The 19,258-nt window shown below is 46.4% G+C and overlaps 1 protein-coding gene across 1 annotated transcript; it reads right to left on the reverse strand.

Annotated features, from left to right (window-relative positions):
- Positions 1-2,326: 2,326 nt before the first annotated feature.
- znf408 (zinc finger protein 408) lies at positions 2,327-17,910 on the reverse strand. The gene is made up of 9 exons (XM_070964748.1): positions 17,807-17,910; positions 16,451-16,736; positions 13,094-13,152; positions 12,226-12,437; positions 8,760-9,457; positions 7,248-7,457; positions 6,616-6,739; positions 4,778-5,011; positions 2,327-3,630 (listed from the first exon to the last, which is right to left on the reverse strand). The coding sequence occupies exons 2-9, from the start codon at positions 16,730-16,732 to the stop codon at positions 2,960-2,962; spliced, it is 2,490 nt and encodes an 829-aa protein (XP_070820849.1). The 5' UTR covers positions 16,733-16,736; positions 17,807-17,910; the 3' UTR covers positions 2,327-2,959.
- Positions 17,911-19,258: the final 1,348 nt, after the last annotated feature.

The raw sequence follows: 19,258 nt of genomic DNA on the forward strand, positions 1-19,258 counted from the left end.
AGTGTACAAATGAGGATAAGTGCTTACACTTATAGAAGAAGTTGTGTGAAGAATGGAAAAGAGAAAGCTTGAGAGAAGTTCAAACCTCTGCACATCTGGCATTAAGCTTGTTCTGCTTGTTGGATTATCAGAAATGCTCAGACGGCGTTGTTAGAACATCCAAAAGCACGTTTGAGACTTACTGTCGCCTTTAATCTGCAGCTTTCACAGCCTCAACTCTGCTGCTTTCAGGCTTTCACCAGGTTTTACAACCTGGCGGCAGGAATTCAGCCAAAAGAGCATCACTGATGCTGGGTGAACGGTCGGTGTTCCAGGTGGTCACAGGTGTTGCGTGAGCCGGGGATCATGGTTCTGTACAGGTCAGTCCAGTTCCTCCACACAGAGACCAGAATCCACTCGGACAGACCGACAAAAGCCCAAAAACATGTTAAGAATGTGTTCGTAGCGTCAAAGCTCCGAAAGCTGCTGAAGTGTTTCTAAATGAGCCTTTTCGATGGAGCAGCAGCATTTTGGAGGACTTTCTAATTACTCTGCACAGACGGGAAAAGGACACACGAGCGTCTTTCAGCGGCTCGGCTCTCCATGTCGTGCCTTTGAGTGGACTTGTGCTGTGAAGTAACATGAACTGATTGATTGGTCTTCAGTCCATGCATCGCCTCTCCTCTGTGTGCGTCAGATGTTTTGAAATCAGGCTGCATTCAGGGCCTTTCACAGACGCCGCTTTCTCTCATCCTGCAGCTCTCTGACGTTTTCAGCGACATGACTAAGCCTTACCGTCCTCTCTAGATAATATAATCAGAGAACAACAGCAGAGGGACCATCTGAGGTCGAGCTGCCTCCAGAACTCTGCTCCTTCAGCATCACGCAGAAGGTCATTTAACCCACAATGCTTTGCTCTGCTGTGCCTGTTTTTTTTAAATAGTATGTTTTCTTATTGCTTTAATTGGAGAACAGAGAGACAACAGGAAATGAGTGATGATATGAAGCAAAGCTCAGCGCCCCTTTCAATAAGCCGACTATACAAACAGAACTTGACTAAGAAGAAAACCTTCAGACCACAGCTGACAGAAACGTGGAGGGATTCAGTGCCGGTTGGTAAGATATGTGGTTAATGAGGCTCCACGGTTTCATACAGTCAGCGTCCGCTCTGTTTTTAATTCCCGGTTAGCCCAACGAGCTCCGTATGGCTCTGTGGATGACGCTGACGTCATGTCTCTGCAGGTGTACGTCCTGCTCGTCCAACATATGAGTCATTAACCGCTCGTCTCTCTTATCAGCAGCTTTTATTGCACTTACAGCGAGCGTCGGTGTCTCTCCTCGTCTCTCTGCCTGGTTTCATCAGTATTTATAGAGGAATCATCCAGAACCGACGTTTACTGTGAAAGGGGTCACCTGCAGGCATGAAACCACAGAGACCCTCAGCTCTGCAGCAAACGTTTTACTCAGGAGGTGGTGGAGACCAAACCGGAGCTAAAAGGAGAGTAAATACTGGACTGACATTCACCAGGCGGTCAGAAACGACTCTAACGTCCACATTACAGAGCCATGATATATCAAACGTGTGACTTTCAGCTTGTGGCAAAGTTCTGCCACCAAACGGCCAAAAACTAATTTAGCTTGAAGTCAATTTTCTGCAAGAAAAACCCTGAAATTAAAAAGAGTAACCTACCTGAAGATCTCAAGCTGTGCGAGAACTTTTCAGCATTCAGTGTGACATGAGGAGGGAGACCAAACCGGAGCTAAAAGAAAGAGAATATTGGACTCGACTCTGTATGAAATACTATAACTATAACCTTTACCGACCATACATGGTGATAATACATCTGTGTTGTGTTTAAAGCTTCTTGTGCTGCTCTAAAGTGGCCAAACGGTGCAGATCATGGTTCAAAACAGTCAGTCAACACGCAGGGTGAATTTATTCAGCAGCGGCTTTGCCTTCATCAGGTATTTCACAGGTGCTTCACTGTTACTGAATGAATTCATCAGGCGTGTTGACAGTGTGCGGCGGCTGTGAATACTTCTGGTTTGAAACCCAGTCCGACCCAGAATGAATCCAGTCTCAGCGTTTAAACCTGGGCCCTGACAGCCATGAAACAGGCTGCAGCGCTGTCCTCCAGGTCAGCTGCATCCGTCACAGCGAATCCACTAAAAGTGTTTGTTCTTGTCACTGACAGGCTCACGTCGTTATTCTAAGTGTCTGACAACATTACAGAAAGGATCCCTCCAGAGACAGACCTCTTCAGACTGAGCTAACCCTGCTCTGAGAGCTCAAATGACTGTTTTTGTCAAAGGACTTTGAAGAAAGCGAACATGCCTTCAGTTCCCCGTCCGTCCGTCCGTCCGTCTGTGACGACGCGCCTGCAGCACATGCTGCGTTTGTGGGCGTGTTTTGCTGTTTTACTTTGCTTAACTCCAGCGAATGACTAAATGCAGACGACGTCATGTCACGTTGATTTTATTTCAAGTACGACTTCAATGGACTCCGACAGCTTGAGCTCTCGTTTTATCTTAAGCATCAACAGTAAATGTCAGCTTCTGATGTCAGAATCAAACAGTGCACTGATGCTCAACAATCACAACAAGAGAAATCCATCAGGGAAGAGGCCCAGGGACCAGTTTACACACGCACACACACACGCACGCACACACACACGCATGCACACGCGCACGCACACACGCGCAGACCTTCAATAAAACATGTTGGCTTTAACGAGCAGGACCTCTGCTGCTCTCGCTGTCGACTGGGAACCATCACACTAGATACTGGTATCGCTCTTCCCTCCAGCAGCTCATTACATCTAATGAGTTCATGTCTGATGTGTGGGGGCTGCTCAAAGGCAGGCCGGGGTGTGTAAATAAGAATAAACTGAAGGGAAGGTTGCTTCAACTGCTGATACTCTTGGACTGTGGGCTCAGAAACCTGCTGGTCCAGCTCAGGCGGAGGAACCAGGACTTGAGGCTACACCGTGTTTATCTCCACCGTCTGAGCCACAGAGCAGAGTCCGCTGCCCTCCTCCTGTAAGATCAGCAGCTCTCCGACCGCCTGCTGCCCGTGGACTACAATGCACTGCTCTGTGCCCTCCGATATCACCACCTCCACCAGCTCCTGCCCCGTCCCCGCGGGCAGCGAGCTCTCCGAGGCGAGGAGCAGAGGGGCGGAGCTGGGCGTGGACAGGTCGTCTGCGTGGACGTAGACGACGGCGTGCTGGATGTCATCCTCCCCATCTCCTCCCCTCCCTGATCTCGAGGCCTCCGACTTTTCTTTGCTCCCCGCCTGCCTCGCCTCCTTCTCCTCCCCTCTGCCTCGCCCCCTTTTCCGCTTCACCGGACCCTCCTCTTTCTCTCCCTCCCCCTGAGGAAGCGAGTTCTTCTTGGGTCTGCCTCTGATCGGCTTCGGGTGGCCGGAGCCCGAAGCCTCTTTCTTGCCGCCGTTCGTCCCCCCTCTGCGTCCTCCATCCGCCTCCGCCGCCGTCGCCTCCTCCTCAGCGCCTCCCTCAGTCCGGTGCTGAGCCTGGTGCCTCAGCAGACTTTGTCTCACAGTGTAGGAGGCGCCGCAGTAGCAGCTGTAGGGCTTCTCCATCATGTGAGAGGACTTAATGTGTCTCCTCAGCTTGGTGGCCAAGGTGTAGCCTGGGAGCAAAAATCAACCATTCAGACATTATTCTGCATCTGTCAAAGCAAATTAGACTTAAAACTCGTGTTTGCTGTTTGATTTTCACTTTATTCCCTGTATGAAGCAAAACAGTCGGTTACGTGTTACGTGTTATGTGAAGGGTGAAGCTGGTGTTGTTCTAACTTTTTCTTAATGTCAGAAAATCACCTTAAAACACCAAAACCAACAATGTGTGAGTCCGTCTCCAAACGCTGGACGTCCCTTCCTGCTCGTGGCTCTCAGCTCTAAGTTCACTGGTTTCTACTGAATATATAAATCACAAACATCTACTTTGATTTTTCAGTAGTTTTTGGACGACAGTGGAGCTCTACGGCACAGAGGAGGAAGATGTACGAGCCTGTGATACACACACTCAATTTTAAGGGGAATCAACATCAACAGACTCGTCCTGCAGGTGAAACTGTGTGTAAATCGCTCTGAAACTTCAGCACATGAATTGTGCAACGTGAGTCCACAAATATCAACACTGGCTCTTATAAACACATTAAAAAAATAAAAAACTGACATAAATAAGTGAAAAGAAAAACATGCCGCGTGCCTGTAAGTCAGCCATGAGGGATGAAATGGCACCTTGTGACTGCAGCCGCTGAACCCACTACACAAGTTTCCTACCGCTTCATAAAAAGTACACGTGGACAACCTGTGATCAGCAGCCTGTGCCGTCCAATCACGACGCAGGGGCTGCTTCATGCCCCCCACTGACCTCCTCACGCACTGGTTTTTCAGCTGCAGCTTGTTTTTTGGAGACCAAAGTGGAGCTAAAAAAAGGCTGAACATCTGTTGTGTTTACTGCTTGCTGTGCTGCTAAGTGGCCCAAATAAATCAGCGAATGCAGGTTTAAAGCTCCTAAGTTTGGAACTTTAAACTGTCTGACTTTGCTGCCTCCTTGTCGTGGTATCAAACAGGACGCTGTGGGACTCTGCCAGCGATAAGGACTGCAGTGCACAGGGAACTGGAATCCCAAATTGAGAGAAAATGGGTTCTCAGATGTGCCGATTTTGCACAGAATTATCAGTTATCTGGAGAGATTAGCGGCCTTATCCCAGCCGCTTGATGTTTTCTCACAATTTTATGTGACTTTTAAATTCAATATCGCGCTCTGACCTTTTCCGCAGACGGGGCAGCGATGGGGCCTCTCTCCAGTGTGCAGCCTCTCGTGGGACTTCAGGCTGTGCGGGTCCCTCAGAGATTTCCCGCAGTAGCTGCAGAGGAAGCCGCCCCCGGTGTGGGAAAACATGTGCCGACGGAGCTCCGGCTTCTGGGAGAAACTCTGCTCACACTCGGTGCAAGGGTACGGCTTCTCCCCGTTATGGATCCTCAGATGACACTCGAGGTTCCCTGAGAGACAGACAGACAGGAAGACGGTCAGAGTCAGACAGGAAGACAGAGGCAGTCGATGGGGGAGGGCGCTGCGGTCGCAGGGGGGCACAGTGAATCTGATCCCAGCTGGAGACGTCCACCCAGAGTTCCAGAAATATCTGTCCCAGTCTCCCGCTCACGATAATCGAGTCATGTTTACTCATCAGCGCGACCACATCAACAACAACGTGTTTCCTGTCTTTCACAGTCAAGCGAATGCTTTGACATCTTGGGATGTTCACTTTCTTCCTGAAGGTCGGATGAGACAATCGACTGCGCGTTTGGCGAAGACTCGGCTCGTCGTTAGCTTAGCATGAAGGACCAGCTAGCGCCCTCGTTCATTTTATCACCTCTGAGGCTGCCGGATTCAGATTCAGAGAATGTTTGTGTGCTTCAGGAGCGTCGACACGATACGTACAAACAGGAGACCTGGGAAGCTGGAAGGTGTGTTCTTTCTCTTTGGTGGAGGCCAACTGTTTCTCCTGCCTTCAGCCAAATATCTGCAAAGTCTGCTGTCCTCTTATCCATATCATTATCTCGGCCTAATTTAACACTTTGTAAGCCTTTTTTTGTCTTGAATAGACAGAATTCAGACATCAGAACGTCTTGTAAACTCTATTTTGTGGAAAAAATAAGTGTTTAGTAAGTTAAAAACAATTTCACACTGATTGGTCGACCATGTTTCTTTCTCTCATTCAACCTAAAATAGTTGAACCACTGTGAAACTGAAGCTCTGACACTACTGAACTTCAGAAACACCTGTTTGGGTCATTCCACAGGTAAACAGGCTCATTGGGAACAGGTGAGAGGATCATGGTTGGGTATGAAAGGGGCGTTCTGGAAAGGCTCAGTCGCTCATAGAGGATGGAGCGAGTTCTGTCTGAATCAGACTTCATGTGATGTTTTTGACAGTTTAGCAGAAGCAAAACAGGTCAGAGGCACTTTGATAAACTCCATCTTTTAAAATTCAACACATTTCTTTCAGTTCCTGTAAGCAGCCAAAGGTTGATGGCTCTTCTTGCAGTGGAGGGCGTCTGGCTCATGAAATATTTTACACTTCTGGGAAAACAAACTCTGATCCACACAGCAAACCAATGTTTAGCCAACTGTCTGGACCATCATCCAGTCACTCAATTATTGACGAGACAACATGCCGGATCTCAGTCCGGCTCGGCGGGTAAACGATCGATTCATCCCATCATTCGTTCATCAGAGCAGTGAAGTTTCCATTTTTACAAAGTCGTGTCAAACGGCTGCGTGAGCCTCAGTCGGGAGGTGAAGAGAGAAAAGCTGCAGGTCAGACCGAAGTTAGTTTGATAATCACCAGCTGCTCGATGGCTTTATCGGCTTTGGCCAAAACCAGCTGGTGATTATCTTCATCAGTTTGAACATCTGCTCATTTCTGCTCCATCGACACGTTTAACATCAAGAAAAAAAATGGATTCTGGAGCAAAATACTTTCGTTTGAAACATATTTAGAAAACATCTAACATACGGTGAGCACTGCTCTTCTTTCTGTGATCGCACAGACCCAGCGCTGCAGGGGTTACCTCACAGCTGTCCGGGTTCACACTCCACGTTACCTTTCTGGCTGAAGCTCTTCCCACAGTGCTGACAGACGTGAGGTTTCTCCCCCGTGTGGAGCTTCATGTGGTTCCTCAGAGAGCCGGAGTTAGCCAGCAGCTTGGGGCAGAGCGAACACTGCACCTGCAGCAGAAAAGCCAAATCAAACAAAGCACGTCCTTCGCCTCGTTTAAATACTTCAAGTTCAAACTGCTGGTCGGGGAATAAAAACAAGACCGGCATGAAAATTTAAAGATGTTACGTGGAAGAATTTGAATATGGGCTGAGGGGCGCGGGGGCGGAAAGAAAACATTTTCAGAAGAAATCGTGCTTAAAAAGTCAGAAACAGCAGCAGGGAAGATGAGCCGGCAGCAGCAGGAGGAACACTGCACATGAATGAATGAATGAATGAATGAATGAATGAATGAATGAATGAAGCTGCCCTCTGTCCTCAGGTTCTTTACAGTATTTGAAATCTTTCACTGTTCATGCATCCATGTTTACTATCTGCCTTCGTGGGCACATAACCTGCTCTTCGCCTCCACCCGTGGGTCAGTGTGTGAAGCCATCAGTCGGACTGTTCACCACACGTGCGTCCTCATGGGGTCTGAACCTGCGTCCTCCGACAGCGCGGAGCAGGACTCCTCCTTACCTTCGGGGGCTGTGTGTAAACCATTCTGCTGCAGTGAAGGAGGCGGTGGATGCGCAGTGAGGGGCGGCGGGCGAACGCCTTCCCGCAGTGCTCGCAGACATAGGGTTTCTCTCCGGTGTGCAGCACCAGGTGCTCCTTCAGGTCCCGCTTCAGGCCGTAGGTCTTCTCACAGTGAGGACAGGAGAAGGGACGCTCCCCCCGGTGACTCATCTGGAAATAACACCACCATTATGCCAGATAAAATGTGTTATTACTGCGGCTATTGTTTCTATTCACTGGATGAGTAAATTGCTGCTCGTCATGATGACTCAGCTCGCGGCCAACGAGGGAGCAGCCAGTGAAGGAAAGACTCCCTGTACCCACACACCCCCGGTTAAAAAAAGCCCCCGGTGGCGGAGCTTGTTTTTCTGAGGCTATTTAGTTGTCAAGCGGTTGTTTTTTCTTTATTCCTGCAGATGACGGAGCAAAGACGGGAACAACTGCGATGGAAGAAAATGTTCCAAATGGAATCGACGGTAAACATCAGATTTTGGTGTTTTTCAAAGAGGAAAGGTTCCTCTGTGAAAAGAGAACAGAGAGAGGAGCAAGAGGAGGAGGGAGGACAGAAAGAAATATTATCTGACAATATCGGAGAAATGTTGGACCATAAACAAAAAGAAATGTCCGCAGAGCTTCTGCTCATTTAGAAAAAGTGTCTTCGTTTATTCTCAATGTGCTCGGTACATTGAAATAATCCTGACACTAAATAAGGGATTCTTCTAAATAATATGAACGTGTAAAAAAAGAGACACACTGACTATTGTTGAATTTTAGTGAGACTTTCTCCAGCTCTCCAGTACAGCGCTGACTTTCTTCTTCTTGGAGTCAGTTTTCGTGTCGGTCTCGGATACGTTGATGTGATTTACAGGTTACGCATCAACTCTTAAACCTCTGGATTCTGTCTGTCACTCAGCATTAAGATGTTTATGGACGCATGACTGTAGTTTCTATGAGAGCGTTGGGGGGTCTTCTCAAGGGGGGTGAAACTCACTGATGTCTCTCTGAACATTTCACCGTTCAGAACTGCTTCGTGACTCATGGATCAAAACAAGGCACCTTGGAATCAAATAGAAGGATCATCGCTGAACTCTTTGTGTAATTCAAATAACTGTATTTTATTTTTTAATTATCTTAATTTTATCTATAAAACCATCTTCTGAACGGGAAAGTTTTGAATGGATCACTTGTTTTTTGTTTTGACAATGAGGGTGACCCCTCAATGACCTCTCCAGTATAAATAAAGCCTGAACGAATGAGTGAATCAACACTCATTTCATTTCCAGTAACACTTCCAGTTTAAAGCGGACGCTCACATTACTGTTACTGATGATGTAAAACGTCCTGTTCAACATGTTCTAATCTGATCTTAAACAGCCAAAGTTACGGAAATTTTGATTACGTGAAGTATTTATATTAAAATCAGACGAATTCAGTCAAATGTTAAGAGATAATGTGTGAGACGAAGTGGACCACCTGATGTGCTCTGAAGCTCTCTGCTGAGGTGTAGCTCTTCCCGCACTCGTGGCAGCTGAACGGTTTCTCCTCTGTGTGACTGAACTGGTGTTTCTTTAAGTGACCGATCTGGAAGAACTTCTTGCCGCAGCTGGAACATCTGTACCGCCGCTCTCTGACCTCTGGATGCCACGCCGGTGCTGGCCCAGCTGCAGGCGGCGCTGCTGCAGCCTCACTGTCGGGCCGTGGTCTTTGCGTGTCAGACGCGGCGGCCTGAGGGGGGCTCCGGCCCCGTCCCTCCGTCTGTTTGGGCGGGTCGGGGCGGGCGGAGGGCCGCCTCGCCCGGCCGGACAAACAGTGAACGCGTCGTGGTTTGGCAGCGAGGCGGGAGCTGCAGCGGACAGCAGGGGGCGCAGCGTCCGTCCGTCTGTCTGTAGACTGACAGAGCGTCTGTCTGTCTGCAGCAGCTGGGACTGCTGGGATATTATTGCTGCATGTTTGAGACATTCTGTCAGTGAGACTGTCCACACGTCTCCCAGCTCTCGGCTGTCCTCGTCCTGTTTGACTCCTCTTGAAGCATCTGTGTGGTCTTCTGTGCTGGTCTTCCTCCTCCTCCTCCTCCTCCTCCTGTTTGTCTCCAGTCTCTCCTTCCTTCTCTGGAATGATGGATGTGTCGGTAACGACGGCCTCTGGGTCTTTTTTGTTTTCCACCTTGTTACCTGTCCAGAGAAAAACAGAGTACTGCAGTGACATGACTGACAGAAGACACATCTGGATTTGGTACTTTTCTCTGTTTTATATCTTTCTAAAATGAACATTTTGTGGTTTTGGGATTCTTGGTCGGAGGATGTCGCCTTCAGCTATGGGAGCTTGTGAAGGACATTTTTCACTGTTGTTTGTCATTTCACAGATGAAATAATTAAACGATAAAGGAAACATCAATGATAATTAAATTGTGTTTTGTTGCAGCTCTACAGAAAAAAACCTCAAATAATCATGAACTTCTTTTACTGTGACAATAACTGCTGCTGGTGCCACTGCTACAGCCAATTAGCTTAGCTTAGCATAAAGAATGTAATCAGTAGGAAACAGCTAGCCTAGCTCGTTTGTTCAGCCTGTATAAAAACACTGTAAAACAGACACGCTGTGGTGTTATGGAGGCTTATGTGCTGGACTAAGACCTGGAGTCTCTGCTGGCTGGTCGGCAACATCACAGCGATGACAAGAACAAGTTTTTAACCAGAGCCATGCTAGCTTAAGCAATGCTACGCTAAGCTAACCGGCTGCTGGCAGTAGCCTCATATTTATTTCTGTGTGTTTGTACACTTTTTACTTTTCACGTCTGATTTCTCTGTTTTTCCTCTGGGAGGATTTCAGCTTGTTAATGAATGCTTAGTTTTGTTTCATTTTTTAATTATTTCTTTTTCATTTTAAAGTTTATTCCACTTGTTATTGTGTTTCTTGCTTCTTACTGCAGTTTTCGTTTCTTCATTTCTCTGAATCTAATTAATATTTGGTACCACAACAATGTAATCTCCCTGCAGGGATCAATTGCCTCTTATCTTATTATCTTTCATTTGGTATTTATAATTGTTTTGGAGATGCATTCATGATTTATAGGCTCAATCTGTTTAAATCAGCACTCTACAAGAGCAGGGGTTTAATAAGATTTCCACGGTGCAGCCACAGTCTGCTGCTGCTGCTGAGTATTTTCTGCATGAAGGTCCTCCGTAATGTCCCTTCAATCACAGCTCCACCATGCAGAAACAATAAAGGATTAACAGGATTATTCCTACGTTACAAATGTGCTTTAATCACTCTGTTTTCTGGCTCGGCATTTTCATTTGACTGATTCATCCTCAGATTATTCAAGGCTTCATTCTGAGCGTGTTTCAGCTGACTCGAGAGGTTTTTCCTAGCAGAGCTCTCGACTGAAGCTAACTGACGTAGCTGATGTTAAATAACATTTTATCACTGATGAGTGACGGCGACACTCATCCATCCACTGTGTTTACGTTCATGTCATTCATCTGTAAGTGAGGCTGGAATCACGGCTGGACGGTGAAGGAGGGTTTCTGGGGTCAGTCTTGTTTCTGAGTCCAGTGGAGTTGAACGTCCCTCTGGCTCCTCCAGGTGGAGAGCGTGAATGAAAACCAGGTGGACGGAGGCAGCACCAACCGCACTCTGACGACGTCGACCGGGCTCGTTCGGGTTTACACGTTTAGCAGCTAAACTCAGATATTTCCTCAGAGTTTGGTTGAGACCAAACTGGAGTTAAAGGAGGGAGAATATTGACTTACATTCAGCAGCTCGCCTGAAACACGACTCCAGATCAAAGATACCGTTACTCCGAGTTAGAGAGCGTAACCTGTGATTTCATGCTTTCTGCAACAAGTCAGCGCTCTTTAGAGTTTAGGTAGAATGAAATCCCATAATCAAAATGATGATAATACCAAGTATTTAAGACCTCAAGCTGTGAGGGACTGAAGCCGTGTTTCCTTCTTCAGTGTTCTTGTGACATAAGAAAACTCAGATGATTATCATGTTTATGATTCTGAGTGAGACAACAGTTAAATGTTCATACTGAAGTATCGGCCGGCCTTTCTGCCTACTGAGCCTGCAGCCACATGCTGAGGACCAGCGACATGGACAAGAAACTTATTTTGATAGATGATGCAAAATAATACAACCGTGGAGCCCACATTTGTTTTTTAATGAAAGTGCAATCTCTGAAGATGGAAATGTCTTAAATATCAGATCAGTTTCTTCTTCTTTTGATCAAACTGGACTCGACAGATTCAGACACTCAAAGCTGGAAAAATGGACTGTAAAGCTAACGACTGATTAATTAATTCACTTTGACTTCAGTGTGTCAACAAACTGAATGAAGGCTGAGCTCTCTGGAACCTCCTGTCTGTCTGTCTGTCTGTCTGTCTGTCTGTCTGTCTGTCTGTCTGCATGCCTGTCTGCCTGCCTGCCTGTCTGCCTGCCTGCCTGTCTGCCTGCCTGCCTGCCTGCCTGTCTGCCTGCCTGCCTGCCTGCCTGCCTGCCTGTCTGCCTGCCTGCCTGCCTGCCTGCCTGCCTGCCTGTCTGCCTGCCTGCCTGCCTGTCTGCCTGCCTGCCTGCCTGTCTGCCTGCCTGTCTGTCTCTCTGTCTGTCTGTCTGTCTGCCTGCCTGTCTGCCTGCCTGCCTGCCTGCCTGTCTGCCTGCCTGCCTGTCTGCCTGCCTGCCTGCCTGTCTGCCTGCCTGCCTGTCTGTCTGCCTGCCTGCCTGCCTGCCTGTCTGCCTGTCTGCCTGCCTGTCTGCCTGCCTGCCTGCCTGCCTGTCTGCCTGCCTGTCTGTCTCTCTGTCTGTCTGTCTGTCTGCCTGCCTGTCTGTCTGCCTGCCTGTCTGCCTGCCTGCCTGCCTGCCTGCCTGCCTGCCTGCCTGCCTGCCTGCCTGCCTGTCTGTCTGCCTGCCTGTCTGCCTGTCTGTCCACAGCCGTCACCTGTACGTCCAGTGGACTCGTCCTGTCCGTCCGACCTGTCTGCTGTCAGACTTGTCCCCACAGTGTCTCCGCACAGCAGCAGCTCTGTTCCCGGCTGGATGTCCCGACACACACGCAGACGCACCTCCACGCACTCGCCCGCACACACCTCCCCACAGGTGCACTGCAGCGCCACGTTCTGCTGGGCTCTGCTTCGCACCTGGCAGGCAAATCTGAGGGACACAAACACAAAGTGTGCGTACAGTTTAGCCTGGAACTGCTCTGAATGGGTCTGACGTGAGGGAGCTTCATCGCTGCGGGTGTTTAAACCGAAGGATGAAGTGAGAGGTTACAAACATTCAGAGCATCAAAGATCTTCAAAGCTCATAAAACACATGTGAGGTCAAACAAGATGTGGAAATATGGGCTATGTGATAATGAGGATGAAGAGCAGTTTGTTTGGGAAGCTGCCACGAATGCTTCGCCCGTCCCCATCGGCTCGTCACAGGAGTGAGAGGACGATTATTCATGTTGAGATTTGAAAAATCATCTGAACTTCTTCAAACAGCCTCGAATCTTTAACGTTTCAGGTCTGCGTCACGTTTTATTGTTTGATCTTAAATAATGTCATGATTTCTCTTAAGATGGGATTTCTTAGGTGTCTTGGGAACCTTCAACCCTGTCTGTGTCACAAATGAACGTACTGATTATCTTCATCAATGTTGGTGGAGGAGCAACAAGGGAAAGAAGTCCAGGACTGGACCAAGTCTTTTGCGTTTTATTGACAATAAATCAAACCATGTTTATTTGCCCTAAGAAGTCCAAAATATCTGAAAACCAGATTAAGAAGACGAGACGCCCACGGGGGGCGACCTTTGTGTGAGCTCACCTGATCCAGACGGCACTTTGCAGCAAAGCCTCTTTATTTGCTGACATTTCCATCAGCGCCTACAAAACACAGCACAGAGGTTTAAACCACAGAGCTCAAAGCTGCCTAAATAATCCAATAACACCGTCAGCTGGCATTTCTTCCAGCTGACAAAACTAATAATCACACTTTGATGTGAGAATTAGAATTAGTTTGTTTGTGCATGTTGTCATTTCAGCTGGTGATTATTTAGCGTGCACAAAACGAACTATTGAACAAAATACAGCCTGAAAAGAGTCATGACGATGTGTGTGTGTGTGTGTGTGTGTGTGTGTGTGTGTGTGTGAGCCTTTTGTAGCAGGAACTACCACAGAATTGGTTTTCAGTACTTTGTCAGGTGTTTATGTGTCTGTCTGTCCGCCCATCTGTCCCTCTGTCTGTCTGTCTGTCCGTCCGTCCGTCCGTCCGTCCGTCCGTCCGTCTGTCTGTCTGTCTGTCCGCCCATCTGTCCCTCTGTCTGTCTGTCTGTCCGTCCGTCCGTCCGTCCGTCTGTCTGTCTGTCTGTCTGTCCGTCCGTCCGTCCGTCCGTCCGTCCGTCTGTCTACCTGTCTGTCTGTCTGTCTGTCTGTCCGTCCGTCCGTCCGTCTGTCCGTCCGTCTGTCTGTCTACCTGTCTGTCTGTCTGTCTGTCTGTCTGTCACCTCGTTAGCATCCCAGCTGCTCATGATGCAGTCATGAAACTTTAAAGGTGAGCAGTTGAGATCAAATCTGATTTGTTGGTGAGCTGATTGGATCCTGATGAACTGGCTACCCTCCAAATATGGTTTTAAAGCAATTTGTTCTTACAAAACACGGACGTGATGAGACATTAGCTGCAGCACATTAATGACTGTGAGCTGGTCTTCGTGGCTCAGGAGTCCTCTGGACCACCTCCACCTTCTCCCAGACTTTCAGCAGTAAAAGGCTGTGAATTACTCACAGACCAAACCCTGGGAGCCCTTAAAGGACCAGTGTGTATGATTCAGTGACATCTAGTGGTCACGTTGAACACTGCAACCAACTGAACACACCTCACGCTTCGCTTTCAGGCAGGTAGCTGAACCTACGCTGGCCTTCACTGCTGAATAAATACATGAAAGTCCCTCTCTGGAGTCAGCGTGTGGTTTGTCCTTTCTGGGCTACTGTAGAAAGGCAGAGCAACATGGTGGACTGTGGAAGAGGATCTGCTCCCTCTGTAGACACGAAGAGCTCCTTGTAAGGTAACAGAAACGAGAGATTCTACACTGATGACAACAGGAATGTGAATTCATTTCATTATTATTCATTTATTTTAGGAGTTCCTGCTGACCAATGAGCTGGACCGTCTGAAAACAATATTCGCTTTCATAATGGTGACGATTGCTGTCCACGCCTGCCTCTTTGTCCAGAATACAAAAGGAGTGAGAGGCAGGTTGTGCTTTGAATGAGCATTGATTGCAGCACCCTTGTAAATTACCATTAGCGCATCTTTTGATCTGACTCTTTCTCCTCGTGTTTTCTGGTGTCGAGCGCACGGTGGAAACGATAAGGATTGATTCATTATCTCCCCGCGGGGTCTGCACTTAATTAAGCAGAGAGGAGTGCATTTATCCGCTCGTTCTGTCTGCGACCGAGACAAAGTGGTTTCAAACTAAATGCGCTGCGGCTGGTGAATGTGGAATCATTATGAATAATCTCAAGGCTGAACAATGAGATGTCGCTGCATCAGTCAGCCAGGACGGAGGGACTTAATTCTGCTTGACTGATGCTTAACTACAGCCTTTTGAATAACAAATCGAATCATTCTTGCACGGCTTCTTTCCTGTGGAGGTCTCAGCTGACAGAGTTTGAATCTAAATGGGACAACAAACGGCACAGACGAGATAACGGTTGGAAAAACTGATTTTCCAGTTGCATTTCAGGACGGCCTCCTCGTTGCAGAGCGCTCATCGCTGTGTGTTTTTTGTACTGCGGGACTGATTTTGGTTGGCTTGTTCAGGTGCAGCTGTGATTCAGGCCCAAACAGATGATAATTACAGGTTCCTGCAGACTAAATTTGACTACTGGTACATCATTCCTTCTCAGCTCCCTGAAAGGTGCACAATTAAAGGCACTTATGACGAAGAAAGTCTGGTGTTAAGTTAAGCACGCAGAGAAAAACTCCATTATCGTATGCAATCATGACGACAGCACTTACACAAAATGAGTTTCTGAGTGTGTGCGCTAATGGGCCTCAGAGTGTCAGCTGCATCACGGAGGAACAAAGCTGTGTTTGAGTTATGAATTTAGGCGTGCATGTGCAGACTTAAAGCATTAAGGCAGACATGAACAAGCAAATCATTGAAACTGAGTTTGAAGTGAACACCGTGGTAATAAATGGAAGAAAGGGCAGGAAGATTAAATGTTGGCAGGATGTTAATGCTGTTATTAGCCCTGCTAGCTGATTGGCTCTTTGGAGGGCAGCATCAGCTCCCACTTTGGTCCAGACTGACACATCTCAGCTACCACTGGATGGATGTTAGAATTGGTTTACAGACATCGGTGGTCTCCTGATGTTTCCTCTGGAGCCAACATGCAGCTGACATTTGTGGTTTTAAGTGAAATGTCTTGACAGTAACTGGACGCATCGCCATGACGTTTGGTCCAGACGTGCACGCTCCCAGCGGGATAAACTGTAGGATTTCATCTAGTGCCCTCATCAGGTCAAAGTTTTAATTCATCCAATACTTTGGTTTATGACTAAAAAGACATTCCCATCAGCCTCAGCTGCACTCTGTGTTTAGTGCTAATTAGCAAATGTTAGCATGATAACACGCTAAACTAAGAATCAACGGGGCCAAGTCACATCACTGTCAGACGTTTTAGCTGCTAAACCTCACGGAGAGTTAAATCCATCATCTCTTTAACATCTTTGACATCAGACTCTGGTCAGAAACACAAGTTCCAGTTTTCATTCATCCAGCTGCAATAACTGATATGATTCTTCATTCTAATATTCGATTGGCTGTCGGCACAGCCCAGCATTTGTTTTCACCCTTGTTCTTATTGTTTAGGATTTTCTTTTGTCTTCTTATCACAGAGACTTTTTATTGTCTTATTATTGCATCTGTAGTACCTGCACGGTCTTCAGTTGTCTTATTGCATCTTTATTGAGTTTCTGAAACAAGATTATTGGCAAAAAATGTTTTTGAACAGTTCAATATTCCATATTAAGAAGAATAAAATCAAAGTTCTTTTATGAATGACAGAAATTTACAGTTAAAATGCACAAATACTCAGATTTGACATGTTAACAGAGTTTGTTCTGTCTGTATCTGTGTTATTGTTCTCCAGCTTAGTTTCATATGTGTTTTCCATTTACCTTTTCTGCCTCCGTGCTGCTGCTGGATCCTGTTCTGGACTCTGAGTTCATCGTGAGTTCAGCGTCTCCGCTGCGGGTCATCGGGTCAGCGTGATACTTCAAGGCCCACTCCGTGTCCCCCTCCCTCCCCAGCAGGGATCCAGCCTCCAGGAAGCGACCGACCCACCACAGCCCCAGACCGCCCTCACAGAGCCGTGAAGGGCCCACGGCAAAGCCGCGGGGAAGCAACGTGGAAAGAAGTGAGGCGAGAGCAGACGGGACAGGAGGAGCAAGACAGGCCATCAACCTGTAGAGAAAAATAAAAAACAACTCAGCCAGAACTGAGACTGAACAAGATGAGACACGTTCAAGCACAACACTGCTCATATTCTCAGCAAACTCACCGAAACACCTTTCATTTTACACCATGACCCTGCTCCTACAGAAACCTTGACCTGTTTTTTTATACGCGATGTCAAATTTATGCTGTCTTCTGTTTCATTTGTCTTGTTTTTCCTGTGAGGTATGCTGTTTCAGTCTCAATGGCTCATGTGGAGCCCTGAAATCAGCCAGAATAAAAGGTGCATAAAGTTCTGGTCTCAAGTGCAGTTAATAAACAAAATGTAAAAGAGAAAAAGGACAAGATACATGTATGAAAAAGCATGCTATGTTACAGAGATACATGTTTTCAGCAGGCCAAAGTCAAAACAGAGTTCATTTCACTGCATACCATATAAATAACTAAGATGTAAAATAATGGTGATACTTTGGAAAGCTGCAGAGAGGTTAGCAGTCACGGTGCATGCATGCTGAATGCATTAAACACAGTGTCAGGATGCACACAGTGATAACTCAAATGACTCATTTTATTCGTTTACTTTCTGAATTTGTAATGCCGTTGAATTTAGCTACTACAACAATAAATCACAATATTCAGGTCTAATAAGATTTCTTAGAATCAAGCAGGTTATTCCAGGACTCTTTCCACCTCTGGTTATACTGAACCCTGTAAACCCTCTTTGCGCAGCTGTCTGCTGGCTTCGAGCTAACGCAGGGAAAATGCATTTCTGGCCAACAACATCGCCACAGCGCTGGTCTGTTAGCTCTCAACTGTTTGGGTCGATTCAACTAAAGGACATCCATAATTACTGAACTGTGGATGTTTGTACCTCTTATTGATTTGCCTTAATCACAGAATTATGCTAACTGTAAGCTGAACGCGCCCTGTTTGTATGATTTACCAAAGCTAACAGTGACAGTGTGTGTCGGTATTTTGCAGCAGTGAACTTTTACGACCCGTTAGCTTCGGTTAGCAAAAATCTACGACATAAAATATTTTATTCCTGTTTTTCCTAATCACAGTAACTGTGTACATACTTTGGATGCGCTCGGTGTTTTACGTTGATTATCTTAAGTTTAATTATTCCGATGTAAACTCTGGGAAAGCTATCGTTATCCAGCAAGTAAAAGCAGCAAAGGAAGTCCCTGCAGTTTATGGTCCGACCGGAAAGAAAGTCGTAGAGCATTGGTTCCGCGGTCACATGAGGGGAGCTGCTCCATATCGTTCAATCGTTAGTGTGTATGATCATTATCAGTACCTGATAAGAATATTAATTTACTGCTATCCATGTCTATATGTAAACGTACCTATACCTATCTATAGACACAGATAAACATATACAACAAAGTATACCGTATAGTGTGTGAATCATCTGTACAAAATTAACAATAAATAGAATGAAATAACAAATGCCAGACAAAATACAACCTCATAAAAAGTACTGAGAAATAAACCACAAAACAACAACAGAACATAAAACATGAACTTCCTCATCTGAGATAAACAAGCAAAGACGTCTTGTGGTTTGGGGATGAATGCACTTGTATGCATGATAAAACCCCACAACTGTCCAGGTAATCCCATGATACTCAAACATTTCTGAGTTGGAGATGAGACTTGATTTGACGGTAAAATCCATAGACCTACTTTACTGTTGTGTAATCCCCGTTGCAGATTAGTTGCCTGAGCCAGAATTAATCTTCTTAAATTTTTATAGTATGCATGGTGACAATAAGATCTTATTTTCATTGTCAGTCTAAATTTAGGGGATACTTTCAATAAAAATGCAACTGAACACATTCAGTGATAATAAGAATCAAACCAATTTATTATTTTTAATGTCTAAAGCATCTTCTGGAGCATAATTATCCAGTTTTCATGACAACCGTCGACCTGATCCAGAGTCAGGGAAGCGGACCGTCCCTGGCTGTGATTGGTTGATGTTAGCCAATCACAGAGCACTGCAGTTAAGGACAGGTTCATTTAAAAAACAGGCAGTAACGGGCGTTTTGCTCTTAAAGTAGCGTCAGAGATAGTCGCTGTGAAACCTTCTGAATCGACAAGAGAAGTGTGTAATAATCCTTAACAGTGAGTCAAATCTTCATTTCATATTGTGGTTTTTGACTATTTTAATGTTACTGAGCCAATTAAAGAACGTGTTACAAAGCTGCTCAAACTTTAGCTCGTTAGCAAACATTCATTAGCAATGTTTGCTAACGTGAATTCGGACGTTAGGCCAAACAGCATTAAAGATGGCTGATGTTTCTTCAGTGGTTTTTTCTGCCCACGTCAGGGCTTTTTGGTCTGGGGTGCACTTTTCAAACTGAGGCGCTGCCAGTGACTGTTTATGATGCTGAGATTAAGGTTTAGCATATTTCTAATTGCTTAAATGACTCTGAAACAGCAGCAGGAGTTCGTCCACACATCAGGTAGAGGACAGGATGTGGACTCTTAGCCGACTAGCGTCATTACTGTGAGTGATGATGATG

This window comes from Chaetodon trifascialis, chromosome 1, assembly GCF_039877785.1.
Source record: "Chaetodon trifascialis isolate fChaTrf1 chromosome 1, fChaTrf1.hap1, whole genome shotgun sequence".
Lineage (NCBI taxonomy): Eukaryota > Metazoa > Chordata > Actinopteri > Chaetodontiformes > Chaetodontidae > Chaetodon > Chaetodon trifascialis.

Coding starts and splice junctions, on each gene's coding strand:
- znf408 (XM_070964748.1), bottom strand. CDS start 16,732: ATGGCCTGTCTTGCTCCTCCTGTCCCGTCTGCTCTCGCCTCACTTCTT. Junction 12,438..13,093: donor CAAAGTGCCGTCTGGATCAG/GTGAGCTCACAC, acceptor TGTGTCCCTCAG/ATTTGCCTGCCAGGTGCGAA. Junction 9,458..12,225: donor CGAGTCCACTGGACGTACAG/GTGACGGCTGTG, acceptor TTCTCTGGACAG/GTAACAAGGTGGAAAACAAA.